Raw genomic sequence first — 24,426 nt, forward strand, 5'->3', positions numbered from 1 at the left:
TGAATTGGTCCAGTATTGCGCAAGAACGCTTCAGACAGCAACAATGTTAGTCCCTCATATTGTTATTATAAGTGTCTGACAGCATTATAGAAAAGGCCATACAGAGAAATAGAACATTTTCTTTACCTTTCTCTTGATCCAGCCTGTTTTTTATTGTGTCTAATCTATAGTCCTGCTAAAGTACAAGTCTCAGTTGTAGAAATCAGCTAAATATTCAGCCATGACTTCACAAATCTTTTAGGTTAACCCTATTGGCGCTTTTCCACTACACAGTTCCAGCACTATTCGACTCGGCTCGACTCGGTTTTTCTTTGCGTTTCCACTAGGGATAGTACCTGGTACCTGGTACCTTTTTAGTACCTGCTCTGCTGAGGTTCTAAGTGAGCCAAGCCGATACCAAAATGTCACGTCAACAGACTGCCGGCCACTGATTCTCCATCTGTCCTTCCTTCCTTCCTTCCTCTCTTCCTTCTTTCCTTCCCTCTGATTGGTCAGAAGAGTTTTCGCTGAAAGAGTCATGAGCTGTCCCACACAAGAATCAAACCCGCCATTTTTAAATACCGGCAACAGCGTTACAGCCATACGGCTCAATGTTCTTGCTTTGTGTGTGACAGAAAGCCACATACAGCAGCAAGTACACCATCGCCTCCATGTCCTCCATTGTTTATGTGTTTGTGTCGCGTATAAAATGAAGTCACGGCAGTATCGCTGAGCCGTTGCTATGACGACCCCGCCCACGTTGAGTAGGTACTTCTTTGTAATGGAAAAGGTCGTTCCTGGAACCGAGCCGAGTCGAGTAGAGCCGAGTAGTGCTGGAACTGTGTAGTGGAAAAGCGCCATAAACTACACTTTTCTGCACTCCAACAAAACAGAAACTCTTCCAGGTTCCTTTTATCTAACTTTTAGCTGACTTCAACAACTCTTGCAAGAATTCAGAAGACGACTTCCGGATCAAGCGAAAGATAAAGATCTGTATGTTTCTGTATGGTCCTTTAAATAACATTGTCAGATGCTTATAATAATAATCCGAGCCAGTCAGTGGCAAAAACAAGCATTTTGAGTGGATGTACATTGACGGTGCATTGAGACCCCAAAGGATTACATTGGTCTGGTTATCAGCTACCAACTGAAACACTGCTGTTCAATAATGGTCTAATTTCAAAAACTGTCCACATTGGTCACTTACATATAAAAAGTTGGTACAATAGGGTCCAGGTTGATGAATACAGATCTTTCCCTTCAACAATAACATGGCTCAGCTAATGCAGTTAACACTTCTCCCCAACCGGCATTTAGAAAGGCCCAGTTTATATTGCACTATTTATATCCCTTCCAGGTCAAGTTAGAGCAGTTGACTTTATAAGATCTTCCTGTTTTCTAAGATGATTTCACCAGTAGTAGTATTTGCATGTCTACTAAATGTTTTGTTTATTTCTTTTTCTATTTTTTTTCTCTTTTTTTTTGGGTCCCCCTTTGTATATCACGATGATCGTAAAACTCAAAGCATGCAGTCACTTCTTCTTTTCCTTTTGGTGGGTTTCCATGTCAGCAAGTTTTAAAGGCTATCTGTGACTGTAAACTGAAGACTGGATGTTTACATTAATATCCCAGTTTATTAAAACTATTTTCTATATTTGTCTGCTAAATTTCAATAATTATAGCAATAATAAAAGTACTTATGTCCCATTTTAAATTATGTTCAGCCTCAGCTTGGGATCGAATGCAGAGTTTGTGCTTTGATTTGATCTTAAATTAATCTGAATTTCTGATATGATGAGTTTAGTTAAATATATCAGACTGAAATTAAGGAAATAAATCACTTTCCAACATTTTTCTTCTCATTTTAGTAAAAACCTTTTATGTGCAGTGGATTTATTCATCTCAAGTCTGTCCTCATGTAGAAAAGGTTGCTTCACTTGCTGTCGTGTAAGTCTTAATTGAATTTAAAATGTCTTACTCTGAATATACATATACATGCATAACATAAGCACTTTTACAGTTTTCTAGGTTTTTTTTGTTGTTTTTAATTTTTATTTTTACAATAGACTATAGAAGTTTATCTATTATCAGAAAACAGAGCGCCTTGGTTATGAGTTCTGCACCCAGCGGGGGGGGAGGGGAGAAAAAAAAAATTATGAATCAACCTTTCTTCTATACGAGAGTCTCTTTATCTTATCGAGCTGCCACAGCATGGCAGTTATTCCTGTCAGAAGTCTGTAACGTGACCTGCAGCAATCCTACTTGAAATTGACACACTGCTGCACCACTCGGCTTTAGTCTCCTCTGATGGAACGGTAAAAATTCACAAGACAGTGTCCTCCTCCTTTGTTTACATTTCTGATGGAGGGAGAGCCAACATGGGAAGCTTTACTGGTACACCCACAGTCATTGATGCCTGTATATACCGTTTTCTTTCTTTCTTTCTTTCTTGCTTTCTTTCTTTCTTTCTTTTTTCATTCTGTGTTGTATATTTTTATTATTTTGTTATTGTAAAAAAAATTTCACTATATTGTTTGAATAAAATATTACTCATGGGGAAAAGTAGGCAGTGAGTTCATGTTGTTCATCAGGTTGGTGCACTGAGGCCCCCTAGTGGTTGGAAGATGAATAACTCGTAGGTTGTTTTCCTGTCTGTATGTACGTATAATACATATAGCTTGTCTGGGAAATGTGACACTGACTGATTCACTATCATTTCTGCTGTAGCTGCGTAGGAGAGCCACAGACAGCTGATTATAAAAATAACTGGACTGTACATTTTTATCCGCTCTGAGGCTGAGAGCGAACCCTTTGAGTCACCTCTCATTTACATTATTTTTTGACTGAGGTGCAGCATTTCCTGTCAGCATTACATTGGTCTTGAAGGCCGTGGTATATATCTCCTGCTCACACACTGTGAAAATTGACCACACTTCAAATGACAGAAGTTAAAAACAGGGGCGAGTACTGTAAGGTGCATGGCTCCTTTGAGAATTAGGGAAATGTGATGAGCTTGACTAACCTGACCCACAGAGACGTTCACTCTTCACTGCATATAGTTGCTTCTTTTTTTTTTAAAGTCACAGAAGAACCTAACAGCATGGAGAGAAGATACTAATGTTGAGATGAGAAAAGTAAATTCAATAGACCAGGAAGACTTGAGTAGTTACACATTCATCATGATTTCCTTTTTCCTAAAAAATCTCCCTTTTTGCCTCAAAGACAAATAGAGGTGTCTAGACTATATAATTATGGGCCTTTTACTCCTTTACACCTGGACTGACAAAAAGTAAAACTCACACAATCTCAATTTTCTATCCACACATACAACTACAAACTCTTCGGCAGCTCTTGTGAACTTTTCTCTGTATTTTACACTATTAAACCACACATTACAGTATCTGCTCACTGCTCTCTTACTAAATACTTGACTTTAGGTTCAGTAACCCAAACTACAACCCTAACCCTACTACCGCTAACCCTAAACCTAACCCTCCTAACCCTAATCCTACTACCGCTAACCCTAACCCTACTAACCCTAACCCTACGACCCCTAACCCTACTAACCCTACCACCCCTAATCCTACTACCGCTAACCCTAACCCTAATAACCCTAACCCTAAGACCCCTAACCCTACTAACCCTAACCCTACGACCCCTAACCCTCCTAACCCTAACCCCTAACCCTACGACCCCTAACCCTACTAACCCTAACCCTAACCCTACTAACCCTGACCCTAACCCTACGACCCCTAACCCTACTACCGCTAACCCTAACCCTAACCACATCACAACAAAGACAAATTAAAATGGTTGCAACTAATAAAATGCTTCCACAGTCGATTTATCCACTGTTTGACTGCAACTTATGATTATTTTCACAATCAATTAATCTGCCAAGTATTTTCTTGATTATTCGATTAGTCATTTAGACCATAAAATGTCAGAAAATGGTGACAAGAAGAGTCCAAGAAGACATTGTCAAATTCATTGTTCTGTTATGTCTACAACCTAAAAATATAATCAGGTTCCTGTCATAGAAGACTAAAGAAGCCAGAAAATATTCAAATATGAGACGCTTGAATCAGAGAATTTGGACATTTTCCCTTAAAAAAAAGACTTGAAATGATGAATCAGTTGGTTAACTAATTGACTAATCGACTAGTTGCATTAATTTTTAAAAAAAAGTCAAAGTAAGTCTTTATTTGTCATTGTTACAAAAACAACAAGATAGTGCAGCATCTCTAGAAAATAGATCAGATAAGACAAGACAAGATAAGATATGTTGGGTCTCTGAAGAGTTCGGTTTAGAACCTGCTCTATGTGTAAAGTGCCTTGAGATAACTCTGTTGTGATTTGGCGCTATACAAATAAAGATTGATTGATTGATAAGATAAATACTTTGTTTTGTAGGAAATTAATACATCTAGTGGCCCATATTAGGTCAGGTCATTCCAAAAATAAGACACAAAGGTAAGAAATTTGCAATACTAAATAAATAAATGCACCATACAAGACTAAAATCAATAAAGTGCAATAAAAATAAAAATAAAAAGAGTGCAGATGTTGCTGCTAGCATAGACGTCCCAGCAGTTCAGTGAAGTTATGTATTGGGGGAGTATGGGGGAAGCTGTGGAGGAGTCTCATTGCTTGTGGGAAGAAACTGTTTATCATCCTGGAAGTCTTTACTCTAACAGACCTGAACCTTCCCCCCTGATGGGAGCAGCTGAAACAGGTGACGGCCATGATATGAAGAGTCATTGGGGATCAGATGTGAGCGCTGCAGGTGATGACTAAAGCAGGCTATATAATGACTCTCTGTATGGCCGCCTGTTCCGCCTTCATACAGCTGAAAAACCAGACGGCTCCACTGAATGTCAGCTCACTCTCGATAGCACAGCAGTAAAAGTTCAGCAGCCTCTTCTCAGTTTCCTGAGACAGAAGAGGCGTTGCTGGGCTTTCCCTATGACTGAAGCTGTGTGCTGTTTGGTTAATTCATTAAAAACCAAGTAGATAAATAATGAAAATGCAGTTTACAATGATATAAATGGTGATATTAACACTTAAAGCCAATTATTACTTCAATCAATAACAAAAACTATGAGCTTCTTCCTGTTTCAGCAGATTCAACAAAAATCAGAGCTGCTGAATGAATCTTTGTTTAATAGATGGAAACTTTATTGCCCCCATAGGGAAAGTATTTCTCAGAAAGTAAGCATGTCGGTGTCACATGTTTCTGTGTCTAAAATATCTTCTTCTGTACTTAGACTTCTTTATATTCTGAGGTCATAAGTGCATTCACACTGAGAGGTATAGAAACATGCAGCACTATGAGTAAAAGCCCAAAGGTTAAGTGTGTAAAAATGGACACTTCTCGCCCTCAACGGTCGCCATCTTGGCTCCGAAGTAGAAGAAGAAGGACCACTTTGCAAATAGGAAATGGCGGCCGAGGACGTTGTAACGACAGCGAACATCGCTGCGTTACTCAAATGTAAATTATACGTGTTTTTTTAGACTAAGCACCACGATACTGTTATCAGATATAAACCATCAGTAGGTGTATTGGGTTAATTTGACTGTAATGATTTGGGTTTTCCCTTTTTATGTTTAATTTAACACAGCAGAGTACACATAGAGGCAGATTCACTGTTCAAAAAGACAAAAAAACCCAATTGATACAAGCCGAGTATCAAACTTTATGACTGTTTTTGGCTGAAATGTGTCCGAGGCACCAAATACAATATTTGGACCAAAATCTCTGACATCAAACATCTGGTCAGATCTGTGCTTCTTTGATCAGATAGAGTCCAAATTTTGCCAATTTTACATCCATTTCATTGAGGCAAAGCTACGGTATGGCTGCTTGTGCTTCATGCAACAAATTTGCAGTGAACCATGTCAATGTTTAGGTAGCAGAAAAGTATTGTTCTGATACTGATACTGAAACTTGGGAATTGTATTGACACTAGTACATAAGTAAGTAAAATGTATTTATGTAGCACTTTTCACGGGCATAAGTCACAAAGTGCTTTACATAGGCAAGATATAACATAAAAAGGTAATGCAACAATCTATACAATAAACCCAGGCACAAGAAATATACAGTAGTAGCACTAGTGTTGACTCTAGACCAGCTGAAGTACATATAGAATAAACTTAAGTTTATTCTGATCTATATAAAGTCTCATCAGGTTTGGCATGTCAGCGTGGTATGGAAATCTCTCTGTTCAGGTAAAATCTAAACTTAACCGTCTTTCCTCCCTTCCTCCTGTCCTTCCTTGACCTGAGGACAACAGGAGGGTTAAAGGATATGGCTGCTAATATTGTTCATTTTTCTAGCTGACGACCAAAAGAAAACAATAATGAAAGTGATAGGGAGGACTGAAAACTCCTCTCTGCAGTCCATATATGACGAGTCTGTCCTCACACTGGCACAGAGAGCTTCTTCTGATTCTGCCCACATCCTCAATCCAGAATACCAACGGTTACCATCTGGCAGACATTACAGAACCCCCATATGCAAGTTTAACAGGTTTAAATATCCATTTACCCCTACTTCTATTAGAATAATAAATAAAACTTTGCAAACAGTGTGAGGTATGCATTGCTGTCATGTCGATGCTGCTATGATTGGTGTAATCCCCTTGGTGGGAATGTGCAATATGTGTACTTATATATGTATGTATTGATTGAGTCAACAGGAAGCATTATATCATTTATTGTTGCGCAAATGTGCAACTTTACTTTTATTTTCCTTGTTCTTTTAACTATGGCGACAGTGGTCTCAGCACTTAGAGCCCAAGACAAATTTCCCTTCGGGGACAATAAAGTATCTATCTATCTATCTTACTAAGTGTGTTGGGTTTTTAATGTTAACTGTGGGACGTGTGAAAGACGTTATGCTATCCTTCCCCTCATTTGCCTGGCATTAAAGCGTGTGCTGTAACAGATAACACACCCACTGGTGCAGACACTTCTTCTTCTTCTTTTTGCTCGCAGCGTTTTCATGACTGCAGAGAGATTTGGAGACGCAGCGTTTGCAGTAGTTTTTCTTTGCATGTCATCATGCGCTGGTTGCTGGTTTGTTGTGGGCTTGCATTGATTTCGGGTAAGTTTGAACTCTTTCAATACGATCAGTTTAATCGATGACTGAAAAAAGAAAGTGATACTGACACCAATTACAGGGTTGGGGTTAGAGTTAGGGTTATCTTAATATTAGTGAAACCCTGAATGTTAGAACATAATTAGTATTAGTATAATTAGTCACAACCTTTCATGAAGCTTTCTGCAGACATTTAATTGTGTTTTTGTCTGTTTGACCACAACTTTGCTGCAAACACGTGTTTTGCATGTTATTTTCGACTCACAGTAGCATTACTTCCTGGCCATCTGGGGGAAAGAGGAAGTTGTCTTCTGAGACAAAGACTATATAATAGTATTGTCATGTTGATGAAATGACTCTTGGGTGGTTTTATATATGGTCCAATTATTACTTTTGCTTATTACTTTGGACTTGTTGGCGAAGACTTCAACACCCAAATACCCACAACTGTAACGTAAACCTGCTGTAGCTACAGGATGGGTTAACCACTGCATCAGTTACCACATATATATACTATTGCTTTCATCATCACTTAACTAGTTGATGATTTTTTACATTATTCAGTTCATTATTTAATCGATAAAATGTGCAGACATTGTGGAAAATGCCCATCACAACTTCAAGTTATTGCCTTGTATAATCTATGAAATGCCATAAAATAGTGAAACAATATGCAAATGTCTTAATGTGACATCTTCACATAAATGTTTTGTCTAACTAACAGAACCGAGAATCCTTCCTCCAAAAAGTATTTGATTTGAAACTAAAACAGCAAATTCTCACATTCAAGAAGCTGGAAGTCCGTGAATATTTGTCTCTTTAACTTGAGGAATACCTTAAATGATTAATTAATTATAGAAATACCACAGCTACCACAACATAGATGTCACCTAACATCAAATTAATTGCCAACAATTTTTGATGATTTAATTATATATTTTTTAACGCCAAACACTGTGTTTTCTATCATTGTAAATTCAATATATTTGTAATTTAGACTGTTGGTCAGACAAAACTCTCTTGGAACTTGTTTCTTACGTAAGATAAGATAAGATCATTTAAGATAAGATAAGATAAGATATTCCTTTATTTGTCCCACAATGGTGAAATTTGCAGTTATGTAGCAGCAAAGTAGAAATAATAGTAAAAATAGAAGAGAATCAATAAAAAGCAATAAAACGCAATAAAAAACCTATTTTTAGAGACTTGATGATGAATCTGTTAATGAAAACAAAAAGAGGCATTTGGCATTGTTATCAAAAATGAAAAAAAATCATTGTTTTTCAGCCTTTATGACTACAATTAGCATCCTCACAGCTTCATTATAAGCAATTGTTACTCTATGCATACTGCAGTGTGGGCATAAAGCTGAGCAATGAAAAACACTGTCAAATATGCTGTATATCTGTATCTTCTTAAAAAAAACACTACCCACTGTTGTATTACCTCATTATTATTACTTTAAAAAACAGTTAAGTTAAGTTAAGATAAGATAAGATAAGATATTCCTTTATTAGTCCCATGGTGGGGAAATTTCCATTATTGCAGCAGAAAGAGCGTCAATAAAGAAGAATAAAGAACAATAAAGAACAATAACTAATAAGTACAAAAGCGAGTAGTTAGAGTGCATGCCACGTACGCAGCAGACCCCAGACGGAGGGCCTTTGCTGCATTTCACCCCCCATCCCCCCCCCTCTCTCCCATTATTTACTGTCTGTCAACTGTCAAGTAAAGGTGAATGTGCCTGAAAAACATATTTTAAAAAAAAGCAATAAAAACAATGATAGTAAAATAAAAAAGTAGCATTATGTACAAGATTAATAATGGTGTTGAATGATAATAGACCTGAGTTTGATAATGCTATTGCACATAACAAAAAACTCTTATCCATCATGGACAATGAGCAGCATCCTCTCCATCACACAGTGGACGGACAGCGGAGCAGCTTCTCACACAGGCTGCTACCACTCCGCTTTCCTGCCACATGATGACATCACACTTTATAATAACAGCTAAACAACTCTGGTCATAACTTACAGTCACTACGCACAGTTACACACATCGCACATTTTTTACTTTGCACTAAAATCAACACTGCCAATTAGTTGTATATACTTTTGTACATTTATTTTATTTTATTTGCTATTTTGCTGTTTTATTATATATAGTTTGTTCTTTATATTCTTATATTATATGTTGTTATTGTCACTGTGGGAAATGCTGCTGCTGCTGCTGCACTGCAATTTCCCAGCTTGGGATCAATAAAGTCTATCCATCTATCCATCTATCTATCTATCCATCTATCCATCTATCTATCTATCTATCTATCTATCTATCTATCTATCTATCTATCTATCTAACTATCTAACTATCTATCTGTCTGTCTGTCTGTCTATCTATCTATCTATCTATCTATCTATCTATCTATCTATCTATCTATCTATCCATCTATCTATATTTTAAAGCGAAATATATAATATACTTGACTATATACTATGATTGAAATACTGTGTGTCAAACTCCAGAAATAATATTGTTTTTTTTCTACTTACATCAACTTATAATACAATATATCAAAGCCAGCACTATACTGGGAGTACACTGCCAGTAAACTCTTTGTCTTTGCAGAGTTATAGTGTTATAGTGACCGCTCTTTTAACTGTGTCACCTCTTGTTTTTTGGTCTGTTCAGTGGCTCTGACCCGCGAGGTCCTCCAGAGACCCCGTTTCCTTGGACTGAGAACAGGCCGACCTAACCCTGTGTACATCAACTGTTGGTCCACAGAGCCAAACGATAACGACACGGTGGAGTGGTACAAGGCCAAGGTGGACAACACTGGTAATAAAACCAAAATTACACCATCAGACAGGTTTAAAATTAGTTACAGCCAAACGTCCAAAAACTCCACACTCTTTATCGATAAACTGCAAGTGGAAGATACCGGAGTGTATTTCTGCAAGATAGACACGAAGTTCGGAGCTGGGACTGGGATGCAAGTTGCCAGTAAGTTGTTTTTTTTTTTTTTTTTTTAAATCAGACTTTCAGATCCACAGAAACAAGCAACACAGTGCATTGTTAAATCCACTGTCTCTCTTTCTCTCACAGAACATTATAACCTGAAGAACGCAGAGTACAGGAGCCAGATGAAGGATGCACTCATGATCTTCCAGGCCTTAGTGCTGGCTACGTGTCTCGCCGCTTTGTTCCGACGCAAACATCAACTGGTGAGATATGGAAGCGTATTGCATTCACTTGAATTTAAAAAAAAAAATCTGTTTTTTCTGCGTAAATTTTTTTTGATCGGTTTATCGAGGTAGTAATTTTTTTTTTGATCGGTTTATCGAGGTAGTAATTTTTTTTCTGTTATCCAGAGTAATTTATTTTTATACTTGGTTTTTCGGGGGATAATTTTTTTCTGATTTTCTGAGTATTTTTTTTTCTTTTCTGTTTTTCGGGCTAATTTTTTTTCTGAGTTTAGAGGACATTCAAAACATTGGACACATTGACTCTTTATTGAGAGCTCGATGTAATGGAAGCAAACATGACCTGCTTGTTTAGTTGAATCAAGTTTTGACTTTGATCTGGGTTTAAGACACTGGGAGATTGTCCTGTCTGTCTTTAAGTCATATAGAAGGAAAGCCCATTCAGATCTCCTGGACATAGCAATGTTTCTCCAGGATCAGCTGGACATATATGGCATGCTCCATGGAGACAAGATACAGGTTGGATGTTCTCGCGAGATTTCGAAGTATTTCGATAATTCAGAGAAGAGCATTACCCCGAAAAACAGGAACAATTACTCCAAAAAACAGGGAAAAAATAGCCAGAAAAACAGACCAAAAAGTAAATTACTCAGAAAAGACAGATTTTTTTTTTTATTCAAGTTCAATACGCTTCCGTAAAATCAAGATGCAAAACACTAGAGAGAAAAAAATCTGTGCTCTCTACCAGATAGTCCTGACTCACACAGGAACTATGGTGCAGATGACATTATTAATATTCATTGTGTGAAGCGAAATTAATAATCGAGGATGTCATTTATAGAATAGAGTAGATCTGATAAAATGTCCACCCACTTACATTCAGCTGATGATTTGTGTTATATTCAAACTCTTTGATTGTATATATGGTTTTAATCAAGGCTTCCTACTAATTCTTAACTAAACTGATTTTTCTTTTTTTAATTAATAAGTAAATAATATTTCTGTTATTTTCAGGTTATTATTTAGACAGTCCAAAGCCAGAATATCTTAAATTCAATTAAATGTACAGTTTCATAAAACACAGAAAAGCACCAAATAAATGACTGAAGTGTCATATAGCAGATTAAGCAACACTTTGAACTTCACAATTTGCTGCACATTCCCAACAACTATGTTTTATAATAGAGCTTTGTCTTGATAGATAGACTGCATCACTGTAGACGGCCATACTTCCCAATTTGGTAACAGCTCCACCAAATAGTGATTTTTCCCTCTAAACAGGATTAGAGATTAGAGAAAAGGTCCAGAAAAAAATTAAAATGACATTAATCATCTCACATTTATCTGCTGACCCTTTGGAGGGGCCCCACCCCTAGGTTGGGAACCACTGGACTAAACTAGCTAACTGTATATAAAGTAGTATAAACTAGCTAACTGTATATAAAGTAGTATAAACTAGCTAACTGTATATAAAGTAGTATAAACTAGCTAACTGTATATGAAGTAGTATAAACTAGCTAACTGTATATAAAGTAGTGTAAACTAGCTAACTGTATATAAAGTAGTATAAACTAGCTAACTGTATATGAAGTAGTATAAACTAGCTAACTGTATATAAAGTAGTGTAAACTAGCTAACTGTATATAAAGTAGTGTAAACTAGCTAACTGTATATAAAGTAGTATAAACTAGCTAACTGTATATAAAGTAGTGTAAACTAGCTAACTGTATATAAAGTAGTATAAACTAGCTAACTGTATATAAAGTAGTATAAACTAGCTAACTGTATATAAAGTAGTATAAACTAGCTAACTGTATATAAAGTAGTATAAACTAGCTAACTGTATATAAAGTAGTATAAACTAGCTAACTGTATATAAAGTATTGTAAACTAGCTAACTGTATATAAAGTAGTATAAACTAGCTAACTGTATATAAAGTAGTATAAACTAGCTCCACCTCCAGCAGCTACAACAGTAACATGCTGCTCTAACACTGATGCTTCACTATTAATAATCTAATGATGTCATATATAATAATATATCACTACTTTTACTGTAATACTGCATACTACATCACTCATAATACTGCAGTACTTTTACTGTAATACTGCATACTACATCACTATAATACTGCAGTACTTTTACTCATAATACTGCATACTACATCACTCATAATACTGCAGTACTTGTACTGTAATACTGCATACTACATCACTCATAATACTGCAGTACTTTTACTGTAATACTGCATACTACATCACTATAATACTGCAGTACTTTTACTGTAATACTGCATACTACATCACTATAATACTGCAGTACTTTTACTCATAATACTGCATACTACATCACTCATAATACTGCAGTACTTTTACTGTAATACTGCATACTACATCACTCATAATACTGCAGTACTTTTACTGTAATACTGCATACTACATCACTCATAATACTGCAGTACTTTTACTCATAATACTGCATACTACATCACTCATAATACTGCAGTACTTTTACTGTAATACTGCATACTACATCACTCATAATACTGCAGTACTTTTACTGTAATACTGCATACTACATCACTCATAATACTGCAGTACTTTTACTGTAATACTGCATACTACATCACTATAATACTGCAGTACTTTTACTCATAATACTGCATACTACATCACTCATAATACTGCAGTACTTTTACTGTAATACTGCATACTACATCACTATAATACTGCAGTACTTTTACTGTAATACTGCATACTACATCACTATAATACTGCAGTACTTTTACTGTAATACTGCATACTACATCACTCATAGTCCTTTTTCTCAAACTTGAAGCACCACCCTTCATGAATGCATCGATCCCATACAGTCCTGGTTTCCATGGCAACGAGAACTTTTGCTATGAAGCACTTTAAACAGTGTTGGAGCCTAACCCAAAAGACTAAACCTGACCTCAGCTATCGATTTGAAGGCCACATAAAACAAGTGTTGTTACAACCAAACACTATAAAACCCTTAAAAGCCACTTTTTTAGTCATAGAATAAACAAGTTTACACAAACAGGAAAAGAAGAGTTTCCTGTTGGAGTACTGAAACTGAAAGTAGTATATAGAAAAGAGTGTTATGTGCAGTCTATAGTTAAGGAAATTCATTTAAAAAGCCTTCATAACATAAAGCCTACTATTCTGGTAATAGTATAAATGGAAGATTTACTCTACTGTGTCCACAGAAAGAAGAATATTGAGTGTAATGATTTTTAAAAAAGATACTTCTAATGACAATCACCTATTTTTTAGTGGGGTTTTTTTGCAATGCACTGTCTCTCTTTTGCATTTCTTCTTCTTCAACTTCTTCTTCTTTTTTTTAAAAACAGAGCAAAGAGAAGGACAGCATATATGAAGAGCCTGATACTGATCATATCTACGAGGTTTGTTCTGATCCTTTACATGTCACAGTGAGCACACATCACAGCTGTGTTTTTACCAAGAAAAGGAAAATGTGCAAGACAGATAGACAGACACACACACACAGACACACACACACACACACACACACACACACACACACACACACACACACAGTCTCCTTGCTCCACTGAGCCGTGTCCTGTTCCGTCAATTGGAGCCTTTACACTTTATTTTGCTAATAGAGGAATCTTTATGTAGCATTGAGCTTTACATTAAGGCTTCAACTAACTTGTTTGTTCTATAAAATGTCAAAAAAAATGGAGTCACACTCTTCCCAAAGCTCAAAATACAAACTACAATGTTGTTTTTTTGTCTTACAACCCAAAGATATTCAGTTTACTGCCATAGAGCGACGAAGGAGATCAGAAAATATTCACATTTAAGAAGCTGGAACAAAAGAAATGATGAATTGATCATCAGAAGAGTCGCTGTCTAATCGATCAATGAATCATTACAGCTCTACTTTACTATTACTATAGAAGAGAAAGCAGATAACCTGAACATGTAGAGATAACCTGCAGAAAGTAAAATTTGACAGTGTTGTTTGTTTTATTCTGAAATTTAATGACTTTTCCCAAAATGCACAAAAATGAAAAGATTTTAAAATGTTATATTATGTTATGTTTTCCCATTGAGGCTGTTCTGAGTCAAATTAATAGTGAAATGAATAGTTAATAGATTTCTTTTTATGATGTAACAGTGAAGACTGATGGCTCTAATGGTTCTACAATAAACCCCACACTTCCAGAAAGCTCTGCTCATTTTATACTTTATACATAGAAAATAACATTTAACCACCAAAAAGAGATGCAAACATGACTAAAAGAGACACAAATTAACTTAAGACACCTACAAAATACAAAAAACAGACATTAAAATGACTCAAAAGAGACTTAAATTGACTATAGAAACCTAAAAACTACCAAAAAGAGATGAAAAATGACCTAAAATCAACCTACAGTTAGTTTGAGTAACAGCTGCCATCTGGTTACCATGGTAACGTAGAGATGGAGAGACTAAAGAGACTCAAAACTAGCAAAAAGAGACATTTCCATCATTATGTCTATGTTATATTTTCATGTCTGAGGTAAAATAGGACCTGATATTGTGTGATAGGAGATGTTTAGTCTCTCTGCTCTCTGAAACATTAATCAAGGTTTAATCACATTTATTGATCAGTCAGATTATCGACTATTGATGCTTTCTAAAACACATCTGTGTTTCAACATTTGGTATAGACACTTTTTATTCAACACAAATGTCAGCCTGTTTGCTTCCTGAAGAGAAAACATAATTACAATATTGAAAACAGGTTAAAGAAAATGTTACATCATGTGGTGGATGTGGTATTCAAATGATTCAAGGAGTCTTTGGATGAGTGTTTTCTAAAAACAAAAAAACCCCGCTGTGGGTTTTTCAGACATCGCTGGTTAGATGGGAGTCTGTCTGAAAACAAGTCAGGAGCCCAAATTAACATTGTGTGAGTGTTAATCTTGCTGTAATCGTTCCTCCTGTTCATACTGACCATTAAAGATTAATTCATAATGTTTATAATGGAAGTGATGGAGGACTAAACACACAGTCCTCCTTCTGTGCAAAAATGTATTTAACCCTTTACACCCTGTTCATATTCTGACTCATAATTAGTCTCCACACCAACTCACATTCATTAATTCCCCGTCAGTCATTAATGCATGTTTGATTAATCTTATGGAAAGACTATTTTAGGATATAGGAGAACATTTTATAGAGTATGATTAATACAAAAACATGCTTAAATGCTGAGTTTTTAATTTGTTTTATAAACTCAGGTCAAATTTGGACATTTGCATATATAAAAATGTGTATCAGTTACACAAGATTTTTTTTAAATGATGCATTTTTACTTCCATTTTTGTAAACTGTGGGTCACATTAGGAAATATCTGGTTAAAATAAATATTTTTACAGCTATCAAATGTAAAAAACAGGTTAAATTTGACCCTGAACAGTATGTAAGGGTTAAAAGTTTAATCTGAAGCTAATCTGAAGCTTCAGCCGTCTATATGTTTCAACTTTAAAGTATTTTTAGTGCTAAAGTTCCTCTTTTTGTTCCTATACTTCCACCACAGCTCAACAGGAAACACTAAGAGGAAATTTGATGCTATAAAGACTGTAAATGTGTCAGATACCACTTGATATGACTAACTCACACTGATGATGAAGCTCAATAGAAGCTGATCATCTACTTTTAAATGACTGTGTGGACTCACTGTGGATTTTGTCCTCCATCACTTTACATTGAAAGCACATTTAAAGGAGATCGTTCACTAGTCAGTATGAACAGGAGGAATGATCTTTCACTGCTTCACAATACCAAAAGAGTTTATTTATACTTAAGACCTTTACAGTAAATGTTAACCACTTTGTATCTTTACCTTTGAGTCATATCTGAATCACTGATGCAAATATGAGCTGAAATGTTAAGACATTAGTCAGAGTCAGTCGCTGCACTTTATAACTTTATTAGCATTATTCGAAAGTCTTGCAGGGTTACCATACAGGACTCACACATACATGTAACATAACTAAAAGCTGATTCATTTCTGTCTCTCAGGGTCTGCAGATTGAGACGTGCGGTGGAGGTCTGTATGAGGAGCTTTCTGTGTACACCCACCCGACTGAAGAAGGCGAAGCCCCATGGGAGTGAGACTGACAAACCACTTCTCACCTCATTACATCTACAGCATTCCCACATATAAGTTGTAAAATATTAGGTTTAAGTCTTTTAATGGTTCTGCTCAGATCTAGATGTGTCATTTCCTGCTTTGTTTATAAATGCTCTCAACCCGAGGGGAATCACGGGGGGAACCACAGGGGTCGCAGAAAGATGGGTAATATTTTAAATTCATTGTTATTTCATTGGTTAGCTTGATGAAAGAATGTACAGTGTAAGAAAGACTCTTCTGTTCATAGTCTCACACTTGTCACTGTTTATCTGCAAATCTACAGTATGAACAGGGTCTGTGGCACGACGTTCGGGGGTCCTTGACACCAAAAAGCTTGAGAACTAGTGCTTCTGTATAAGATGCCTGCTATTAACATTGTGCTTTTGATTTGAACACTGGATTGAATCACTGTAATCTAATGTGATCTGGTGCATAGACTGTATAAAAGAAATGGACGTAACATCCGTGACGTCACCCATTGGTTTGTGGACTGCTGCTCGGAAGCCAATAGTTTCAAATCTAGGCAGCGCCATCTTGAAAATTGCAGGTGCATGCTGGGAAAAATAAAAACATGGATTCTACTTATATGGGCATGAGGCGGGGCCATGGGTGGAGCGGGGAGGTTGCTATGGTTGCGAGGGCTGGATCTGGAGGACATTGGTCAATCAACCTGTCAATCAGGACGTAGCCACGCCCTAATGCATACCCTGCTTTATCGTCACATATAAAATCAGGGAGGCCAAAATGTCCCAAATGAACACCATACTGCATTGAAGAAGGCTTTAAACTAGCGATTGAGACCATAAACACATTTTGAAAACGTTTACTGAGGTTAGAAATCAAGTGAGAAGTTGGTGAATTCTCCATTGACTTGTATAGAGACGGTCGCCCCCTGGTGGCCTTTTGATAGAATGCAGCTCTAAGTTACTTCCTGGTTGGCCTCATTTCAGAGGACCAGAACTCCCCGCCTGGTCTGGTGTCTCATAGAGTGACGTAGCGTAGAGACGTAGAGAGACGTCACAGACAGTCAAATCTGATATGAGTGTTTGGAACTGTTCAGTCTCAGACACATCTGTCCAAATTAGATTTTAAACTTCCTCCCAAAGGTGGTTTCCATCTGGTTTGCAAAAAAAAAAAAATCGGATCTCTTGTGATTTATGACTGTTCAGACTTCATAAGAATCATCTGGTTCTAATCTAGATTGGCTAAAAATTGGATTTTGGCTTGTAGTGTGAACGCAGCCTTGGTGCTTCAAGATTTCATTTTTTATATAAAGTGTATTGTGTCTGACTTGAAAATGTAATTATCTTGTACTCGTTGCTGTAAGAATACGCTTATTTTACAATATAAGAAGATATAAGACCCACATGTTCATCATGTTGTTTGCTCTGTTAAACATCTGTGTGCCTTTTGTGTGTAAAAGGAATAAAAACAATAAACCCATTTCCATTTGCTGCAGAAAACCTTATTTTATTAAATATTGGCTATTAAAAGGTAACCAAGTTAAATAATATCAATATTCAGTTTAACATCTCGATCTAACTGATGTGTAGAATATTGACTATGTGACCAATCAATAAATACACAAGTAGGCCTAAAGGTGATAAATAAGCAATAAATATAGAAATAAATAGATGAGCAATAAGTTAATATTGTCTTAATCTGACAACAGATAAAAGACAAAGTTTCAGTTCTTGGTGATTAGAGATGAAGCCAGCTGGTTGAGTCTGAATAGATGGACTTTGATTTCCCTCCTGGTCAGCTCCCAGACTTCAGCACTGTGGCCCTACAGACAGAAGAAGATTATTGGATGGATGGATAGATAGACAGATAGATAGATAGATGGATAGATGGATAGATGGATAGATAGATAGATAGATAGATAGATAGATAGATAGATAGATAGATAGACTTACCATTCGTCCGATATGACCTGACAGTCTCTTGAAATACATGCGCAGCTTCTTGTTCTTGTGGTTGTGGCTCCCAATCTGAATGAATAAAAAGTCAAATGATTTTTAGTCCGTCTTACAAAAAGCAGAGTGTAGTCGGCTCACATTTCAGATGTCTATGAGTTGTTAACAGCTCCACCAAATAGTGATTTCTCCCTCTAAACTTCTCACATGCTTTCATTTCAATAAATGTTCAAATGATCCAATATTTCAGCAAAAATCAAAGATTAGAGAAAAAGTCCAAAAACTGAAAACACATTTGTGTATCAGAACTTTGTTTTTTCTTCTTTCCTCTCCCATTAATCATCTCAGCAGCCCTCACATTTATCTGCTGACCCTTTGGAGGGGCCCCACCCCTAGGTTGGGAACCGCTGGACTAAACTAGCTAACTGTACTTTTACTTAAGTAGGATTCTCCATGCAGGACTTTTACTTGTATTGAGTATTTTAACGCTGCTGTGTTGGTCATTTTACGTCAGTAAAGGATCTGAATATTTCTTCATCAATCTTTTAACCTGAGAAGAAGTGAGGCTGTGTTCCTCCACATATCTGAGACTTACACAGGAGCGCAGACCATCAGCCTGCTCGCTGACTACATTGACAAAGTCGTCCACTGTGTTCTCCTCCCAGGATGTAGAGTTGTGATCCTCCTGAAACAGGAGAGCCATCTGATCCAGAGTCTGCACAATGAAACCAAGACGCTCCCCAGCCTAGAAGAAGAAGAAGATCAGCCACAGATTACAATACACATGAAACTATTCATTCAGTATATGTTATTCTGTGTTTACAGTTGCAGTGGATAAAAGTTCAGAATGACTTACTGATGCTTTGGATGCCTGGGTGTACAGATCATGAGGGAAGGCCACCTCCAGTTCAGCATCCTCAGTGGTGTTGGTGGAATTATTAACCTGCAGCACACAAACACAACAGGTGTTAATGAAGTAAAGTGAGTCCATTAAGATAAATCACTGTAAAAAGCAAACCTACCATCGTATCCAGTAACTCTGAAGACCTTTGATTGTACTGTCTGAATTTATGATCCAACCATCTGCAGCTCAGTGAGGAGCCTGCGCTGTACAGACTGAGGAGCAGGCAAGACAAGAAGATCCTGTTCATCATCATTTTTAAAAGGTATCAATTGATTTTGTGTGGAGCAGATTCGGATGTCTCCTGGTGATGTGTTTGAGCTGACCTGCAGCTCCTCATTTATAGCAGCAGTGTGCACCTTTTTCATTTTCCATACACCTGTGGGAAACACTTTTGTGGCTTTCACTCAGTTAAAAGTCATAATAAACCTCAACATGTCACACAGGTTTGAATTTGTGTCCGTATGAAAGATTTATTCCACAATAGATAAAATAAATAGATTTAAATAGATTTAATTACAGAAAATTAAAATATCACTCCTGGTATTAATTTAAAAAGACTGAACAGCTGTAAAGTAAAACCAAAGACAACTCATGTTATAGATCATTTAAAATACATAAAATCAAACACAGTTCACTATTGATAATAATGAAACAGCTCAGTATTCAATATTAGAAATTATGGGATTATTATGGGAGTATTATTGTGATTTTCAAAGGGAAGGTAATAATAATAATAATAATTATAATACTTTTATTTATATAGCAGTTTTCAAAACAATTTATAGTGCCCTGCATACATTTTAAAAACTAAACTTTAAAAGTGTTTTACACAGAACTGAAAATGTTTCTTTTTTAAAAACATGGTAAAATGATAAAATACAACTAAATATTATAAAAACAGTAAAATCACTGTTTTAAATAGTCAGTCTAGAAATTTGTGGACACTCGATTGATTCTTCGTGAATGTAATTTCTGTCACTCATAATGATTTTAGGATATTTTAATATTTATTTATGTATTTTTTAATAGTTGGGATTGCATCATTACTTCTGTGTGGACTGATAATAATGATTCATTCATTCATAAAGCTGTAAGTGTGTTTACAATGTTCAGTAAATGGGAAGTTCAAAGAGAAAATGAAAGTCAGTGTGTGACTGCGGCCGGCACACTGACACTGTTATATTTCTATTGTAGTAATGAGTATTTTCATTTTGTGGTTTGTGGCACGTTTTTTATTGTGTTTCATGTGTATCTTTCAAAAGTCTAAAAGGACAAGACATGTGAATCAAATTAAGGTATTAATACTTTGTAGATGAACGATGCTTGAAATCTTAAAAATGCTTCTGTGACAAATAAGAGTTGGCAAGATAAGGAACTCAAAATATCTTTCAACATATTATCAGGTTTGTTAAAATGTACATTTTGTATTTTTTTGGTTTTATATAATTTGAAATGACATTTTCACCATTTTTTACCAAAAGTAAGACTGAATGCTCCTAAAAAATGTCAAATGGTGTAACCACAAAAGAATGATAAATATTAAATATTTTATCCACCTACAGTGTATTTAAGTATACTTCTAAAATTAATTAATTAATCTTAAAACATCAAATTAAAAGAAACTTTTTTGGAGTATTTCTACATTGACATGTTTATGCATTTTGCAAATATTGAGCAGAACATTTCCTAAAAACAATTCATTCTAAATAATTTGTGACAAATTATGTAAAATTAGTTAGAAACCAGTGTTATGTTGTAAAAGTGGATTATATTTATTCCTCATCTTAGTTCACGTTTCTTTTCTTGTATATAATCAGATTTTTATGAAAAAATACTGGTTACACCAATTGGACACTGGGTTGCACCACGTCATTGCCCCAAATACAAAAACACTGTAAAGAACAAACTGAAAATACTAACTACTATAAATCTACCATAGAAATAAAACACCATCAATAAATGCGGATTCCTTTTCAGACACTTGATGACGTACAGGTGAAATATAAAAGGCTCCTTGTGTTAGATTAAAAGGTGAAGGAGAATCCCCCTTCAATAAGCGTCCTGGTTCTCACAGATAAGCAGCCAGTTCTGCTGAAGTTGAAATGTCAATGATTAGTTATGAATGAGCGTCAGTGCGCAGGCCGCAGTCACACTCTGACTTTCATTTTCTCTTTAAAGGAACTTCCCATTTATTGCACTTAGAGGACACACTGTCAACACACTCACAGCTTTATGGGTTAATAACTATTATCAGTCCGCACAGAAGTTATGATGTAATTTCAACAATTGTCTCTTTTTAATGCGTTTTCTGTCGTACTGGTCAGCGTGCAGACTGAAAAAGAGGCAATGACATCATTAAAAAACAATTCCTAAAATCTTAAAAGTACAAAAGTGATCATTGAGTGACAGAAATTACATTAAAAAAGAATCAATTTTGGGTGTCATAATCATCCCATAATAATCCCATAATTTCTAATATTGAATATTGAGCTGTTTCATTATTATCAATAGTGAACTGAGTTTGATTTTATATTTTTTAAATGATCTATAACATGAGTTGTCTTTGGTTTTACTTTACAGCTGTTCAGTCTTTTTAAAATAATAATATGGTATTTTAATTTTCTGTGATATTTATCTATTGTGGGATAAATCTTTCATACAGACACAAATTCAAATCTGTGTGACATGTTGAGGTTTATTATGACTTTTAACTGAGTGAAAGCCACAAAAGTGTTTCCCACAGGTGTATGGAAAATGAAAAAGGTGCACACTGCTGCTACAAATGAGGAGCTGCAGGTCAGCTCAAACACATCACCAGGACACATCCGAATCTGCTCCACACAAAATCAATTGATACCTTTAAAAATGATGATGAACAGGATCTTCTTGTCTTGCCTACTCCTCAGCCTGTACAGCGCAGGCTCCTCACTGAGCTGCAGATGGTTGGATCATAAATTCAGACAGTACAATCAAAGGTCTTCAGAGTTACTGGATACGATGGTAGGTTTGCTTTTCACAATGCTGTGTGTTACTTATCTTAATGGACTCACTTTACTTCATTAACACCTGTTGTGTTTGTGTGCTGCAGGTTAATAATTCCACCAACACCACTGAGGATGCTGAACTGGAGGTGGCCTTCCCTCATGATCTGTACACCCAGGCATCCAAAGCATCAGTAAGTCATCCTGAACGTTTATCCACTGCAACTGTAAACACGAATAATATATACTGAATGAATAGTTTCATGTGTATTATAATCTGTGACTGATCTTCTTCCTCTTCTTCTAGGCTGGGGAGCGTCTTGGTTTCATTGTGCAGACTCTGGATCAGATGGCTCTCCTGTTTCAGGAGGATCACAACTCTACATCCTGGGAGGAAAACACAGTGGACGACTTTGTCAATGTAGTCAGCGAGCAGGCTGATGGTCTGCGCTCCTGTGTAAGTCTCAGAAATGTGGAGGAACACAGCCTCACTTCTTCTCAGGTTAAAAGATTGATGAAGAAATATTCAGATCCTTTACTGACGTAAAATGACCAACACAGCAGCGTTAAAATACTCAATACAAGTAAAAGTCCTGCATGGAGAATCCTACTTAAGTCCATTGGCTCACTGAGTCCAGTGGTTCCCAAACTAGGGGTGGGGCCTCTCCAAAGGGGCAGCAGATAAATGTGAGGGCTGCTGAGATGATTAATGGGAGAGGAAAGAAGACAAAAAAAGTTCTGATACACAAATGTGTTTTCAGTTTTTGGACTTTTTCTCTAATCTTTGATTTTTGCTGAAATATTGGATCATTTGAACATTTATTGAAATGAAAGCATGTGAGAAGTTTAGAGGGAGAAATCAGTATTTGGTGGAGCTGTTAACAACTCATAGACATCTGAAATGTGAGCCGACTACACACTGCTTTTAGTAAGACGGATTAAAAACTAATTTCTTAAATCATTTGACTTTTTATTCATTCAGATTGGGAGGCACAACCACAAGAACAAGAAGCTGCGCATGTATTTCAAGAGACTGTCAGGTCTTATTGGACGAATGGTAAGTCTATCTATCTATCTATAGTATCCATCTATCTATCTATCTATCTATCTATCTATGTTTTAATAATAATCTTCTTCTGTCTGTAGGGCCACAGTGCTGAAGTCTGGGAGCTGATCAGGAGGGAACTCAAAGTCCATCTATTCAGAGTCAACCAGCTGGCTTCATCTCTAATCACCAAGAACTGAAACCTGTCTGTGTGTCAGATTCACAGTGTGTTAAATTGTTTGCTTTCATGGAGTTTATTTATTTACCTATTTATTTATTTATTTATCTATTTCATGTATTTATTCATTGAAATCAGTGTATTGGTTGATTATTTATCTTAATGTTTCAAATGAAAAATTAAGCAAAATTAAATCTATATTTTTTACGTGTTACATCTCATGTTACAGCTAATAAAATATTCTGCAAATGGAAAATATTTTTTGTTTTGTTTTTTTATTCCTTCCTTATTCTAAACAGGATGAGCTTAAGTAAACAACAGGATCATTTGGGGTCATTTCCATATCTAGCACTTCTCATAACCATTTATGATGATCATGTAGCAGTAATTACTTCGATCTACTGTAGGTAAAGGGGCGAAAGGTGCTTTGCGTCTCATATATTAGGGATTAGGCTAAATCTATATACTACTTTGAGTCAACAGGGGGCTCCAGAGTACAATTAAAGACTTTATCAGTAAACCCTTATGTCTTTGAAAGTGATTTCTGAGATTCAGTTAACCACTTTATACTGTGCTGAATGATAAAATGACAATATGAACGTAACATACATGCTGATAAACACCGGCAAACAAACAAAGACAAGGGCAGTTTACTGATAGCTCCAACCATTCCGGTCCAGCCAAGAGGACACAAATATTCCCTCCAGACATGCTTTGAATATTGAATTGTGTCTAACATGTATTTTCCAACACAAAATACATCTATTGCTTCTTCCTCATTCATAATCGTATAATCTATGAATATGCAAACACTTTTCATCTCAAAAGTGGATAAAATATGTCTCCTATGTCCCTGAAGAGTCCATCGTCAGTGTGCACTGGAGGCGTCAACGTCACATTCGTGTAAATGAATTGTCTATTGGCTCCACTAAACTGTAAT

The 24,426-nt window shown here is 36.1% G+C and overlaps 4 protein-coding genes across 4 annotated transcripts in view; 2 read left to right on the forward strand and 2 right to left on the reverse strand.

Annotated features, from left to right (window-relative positions):
• LOC128381463 (peroxiredoxin-like 2A) overlaps positions 1–24,426 on the reverse strand; it is a 223,662-nt gene that overhangs the window by 38,546 nt on the left and 160,690 nt on the right. The gene's annotated exons all lie outside the window — the stretch shown is intronic.
• cd79b (CD79b molecule, immunoglobulin-associated beta) lies at positions 7,045–16,822 on the forward strand. Its single transcript, XM_053341487.1, has 5 exons — positions 7,045–7,087; positions 9,773–10,084; positions 10,187–10,305; positions 13,662–13,715; positions 16,351–16,822. The coding sequence occupies exons 1-5, from the start codon at positions 7,045–7,047 to the stop codon at positions 16,441–16,443; spliced, it is 621 nt and encodes a 206-aa protein (XP_053197462.1). The 3' UTR covers positions 16,444–16,822.
• Positions 18,150–19,532, reverse strand: LOC128381471 (interferon a3-like). The gene is made up of 5 exons (XM_053341491.1): positions 19,401–19,532; positions 19,235–19,321; positions 18,974–19,123; positions 18,379–18,453; positions 18,150–18,248 (listed from the first exon to the last, which is right to left on the reverse strand). The coding sequence occupies exons 1-5, from the start codon at positions 19,530–19,532 to the stop codon at positions 18,150–18,152; spliced, it is 543 nt and encodes a 180-aa protein (XP_053197466.1).
• On the forward strand, positions 22,151–23,522 carry LOC128381469 (interferon a3-like). The gene is made up of 5 exons (XM_053341488.1): positions 22,151–22,282; positions 22,371–22,457; positions 22,571–22,720; positions 23,246–23,320; positions 23,410–23,522. The coding sequence occupies exons 1-5, from the start codon at positions 22,151–22,153 to the stop codon at positions 23,506–23,508; spliced, it is 543 nt and encodes a 180-aa protein (XP_053197463.1). The 3' UTR covers positions 23,509–23,522.

Source organism: Scomber japonicus, chromosome 20 (assembly GCF_027409825.1).
Source record: "Scomber japonicus isolate fScoJap1 chromosome 20, fScoJap1.pri, whole genome shotgun sequence".
NCBI lineage: Eukaryota > Metazoa > Chordata > Actinopteri > Scombriformes > Scombridae > Scomber > Scomber japonicus.

Coding starts and splice junctions, on each gene's coding strand:
- cd79b (XM_053341487.1), top strand. CDS start 7,045: ATGCGCTGGTTGCTGGTTTGTTGTGGGCTTGCATTGATTTCGG. Junction 7,088..9,772: donor TGGGCTTGCATTGATTTCGG/GTAAGTTTGAAC, acceptor TGGTCTGTTCAG/TGGCTCTGACCCGCGAGGTC. Junction 10,306..13,661: donor TCCGACGCAAACATCAACTG/GTGAGATATGGA, acceptor TTTTAAAAACAG/AGCAAAGAGAAGGACAGCAT.
- LOC128381471 (XM_053341491.1), bottom strand. CDS start 19,532: ATGATGAACAGGATCTTCTTGTCTTGCCTGCTCCTCAGTCTGTACAGC. Junction 19,322..19,400: donor CAGAGTTACTGGATACGATG/GTAGGTTTGCTT, acceptor TGTGTGCTGCAG/GTTAATAATTCCACCAACAC. Junction 18,454..18,973: donor CTGATGGTCTGCGCTCCTGT/GTAAGTCTCAGA, acceptor TTATTCATTCAG/ATTGGGAGCCACAACCACAA.
- LOC128381469 (XM_053341488.1), top strand. CDS start 22,151: ATGATGAACAGGATCTTCTTGTCTTGCCTACTCCTCAGCCTGTACAGC. Junction 22,283..22,370: donor CAGAGTTACTGGATACGATG/GTAGGTTTGCTT, acceptor TGTGTGCTGCAG/GTTAATAATTCCACCAACAC. Junction 22,721..23,245: donor CTGATGGTCTGCGCTCCTGT/GTAAGTCTCAGA, acceptor TTATTCATTCAG/ATTGGGAGGCACAACCACAA.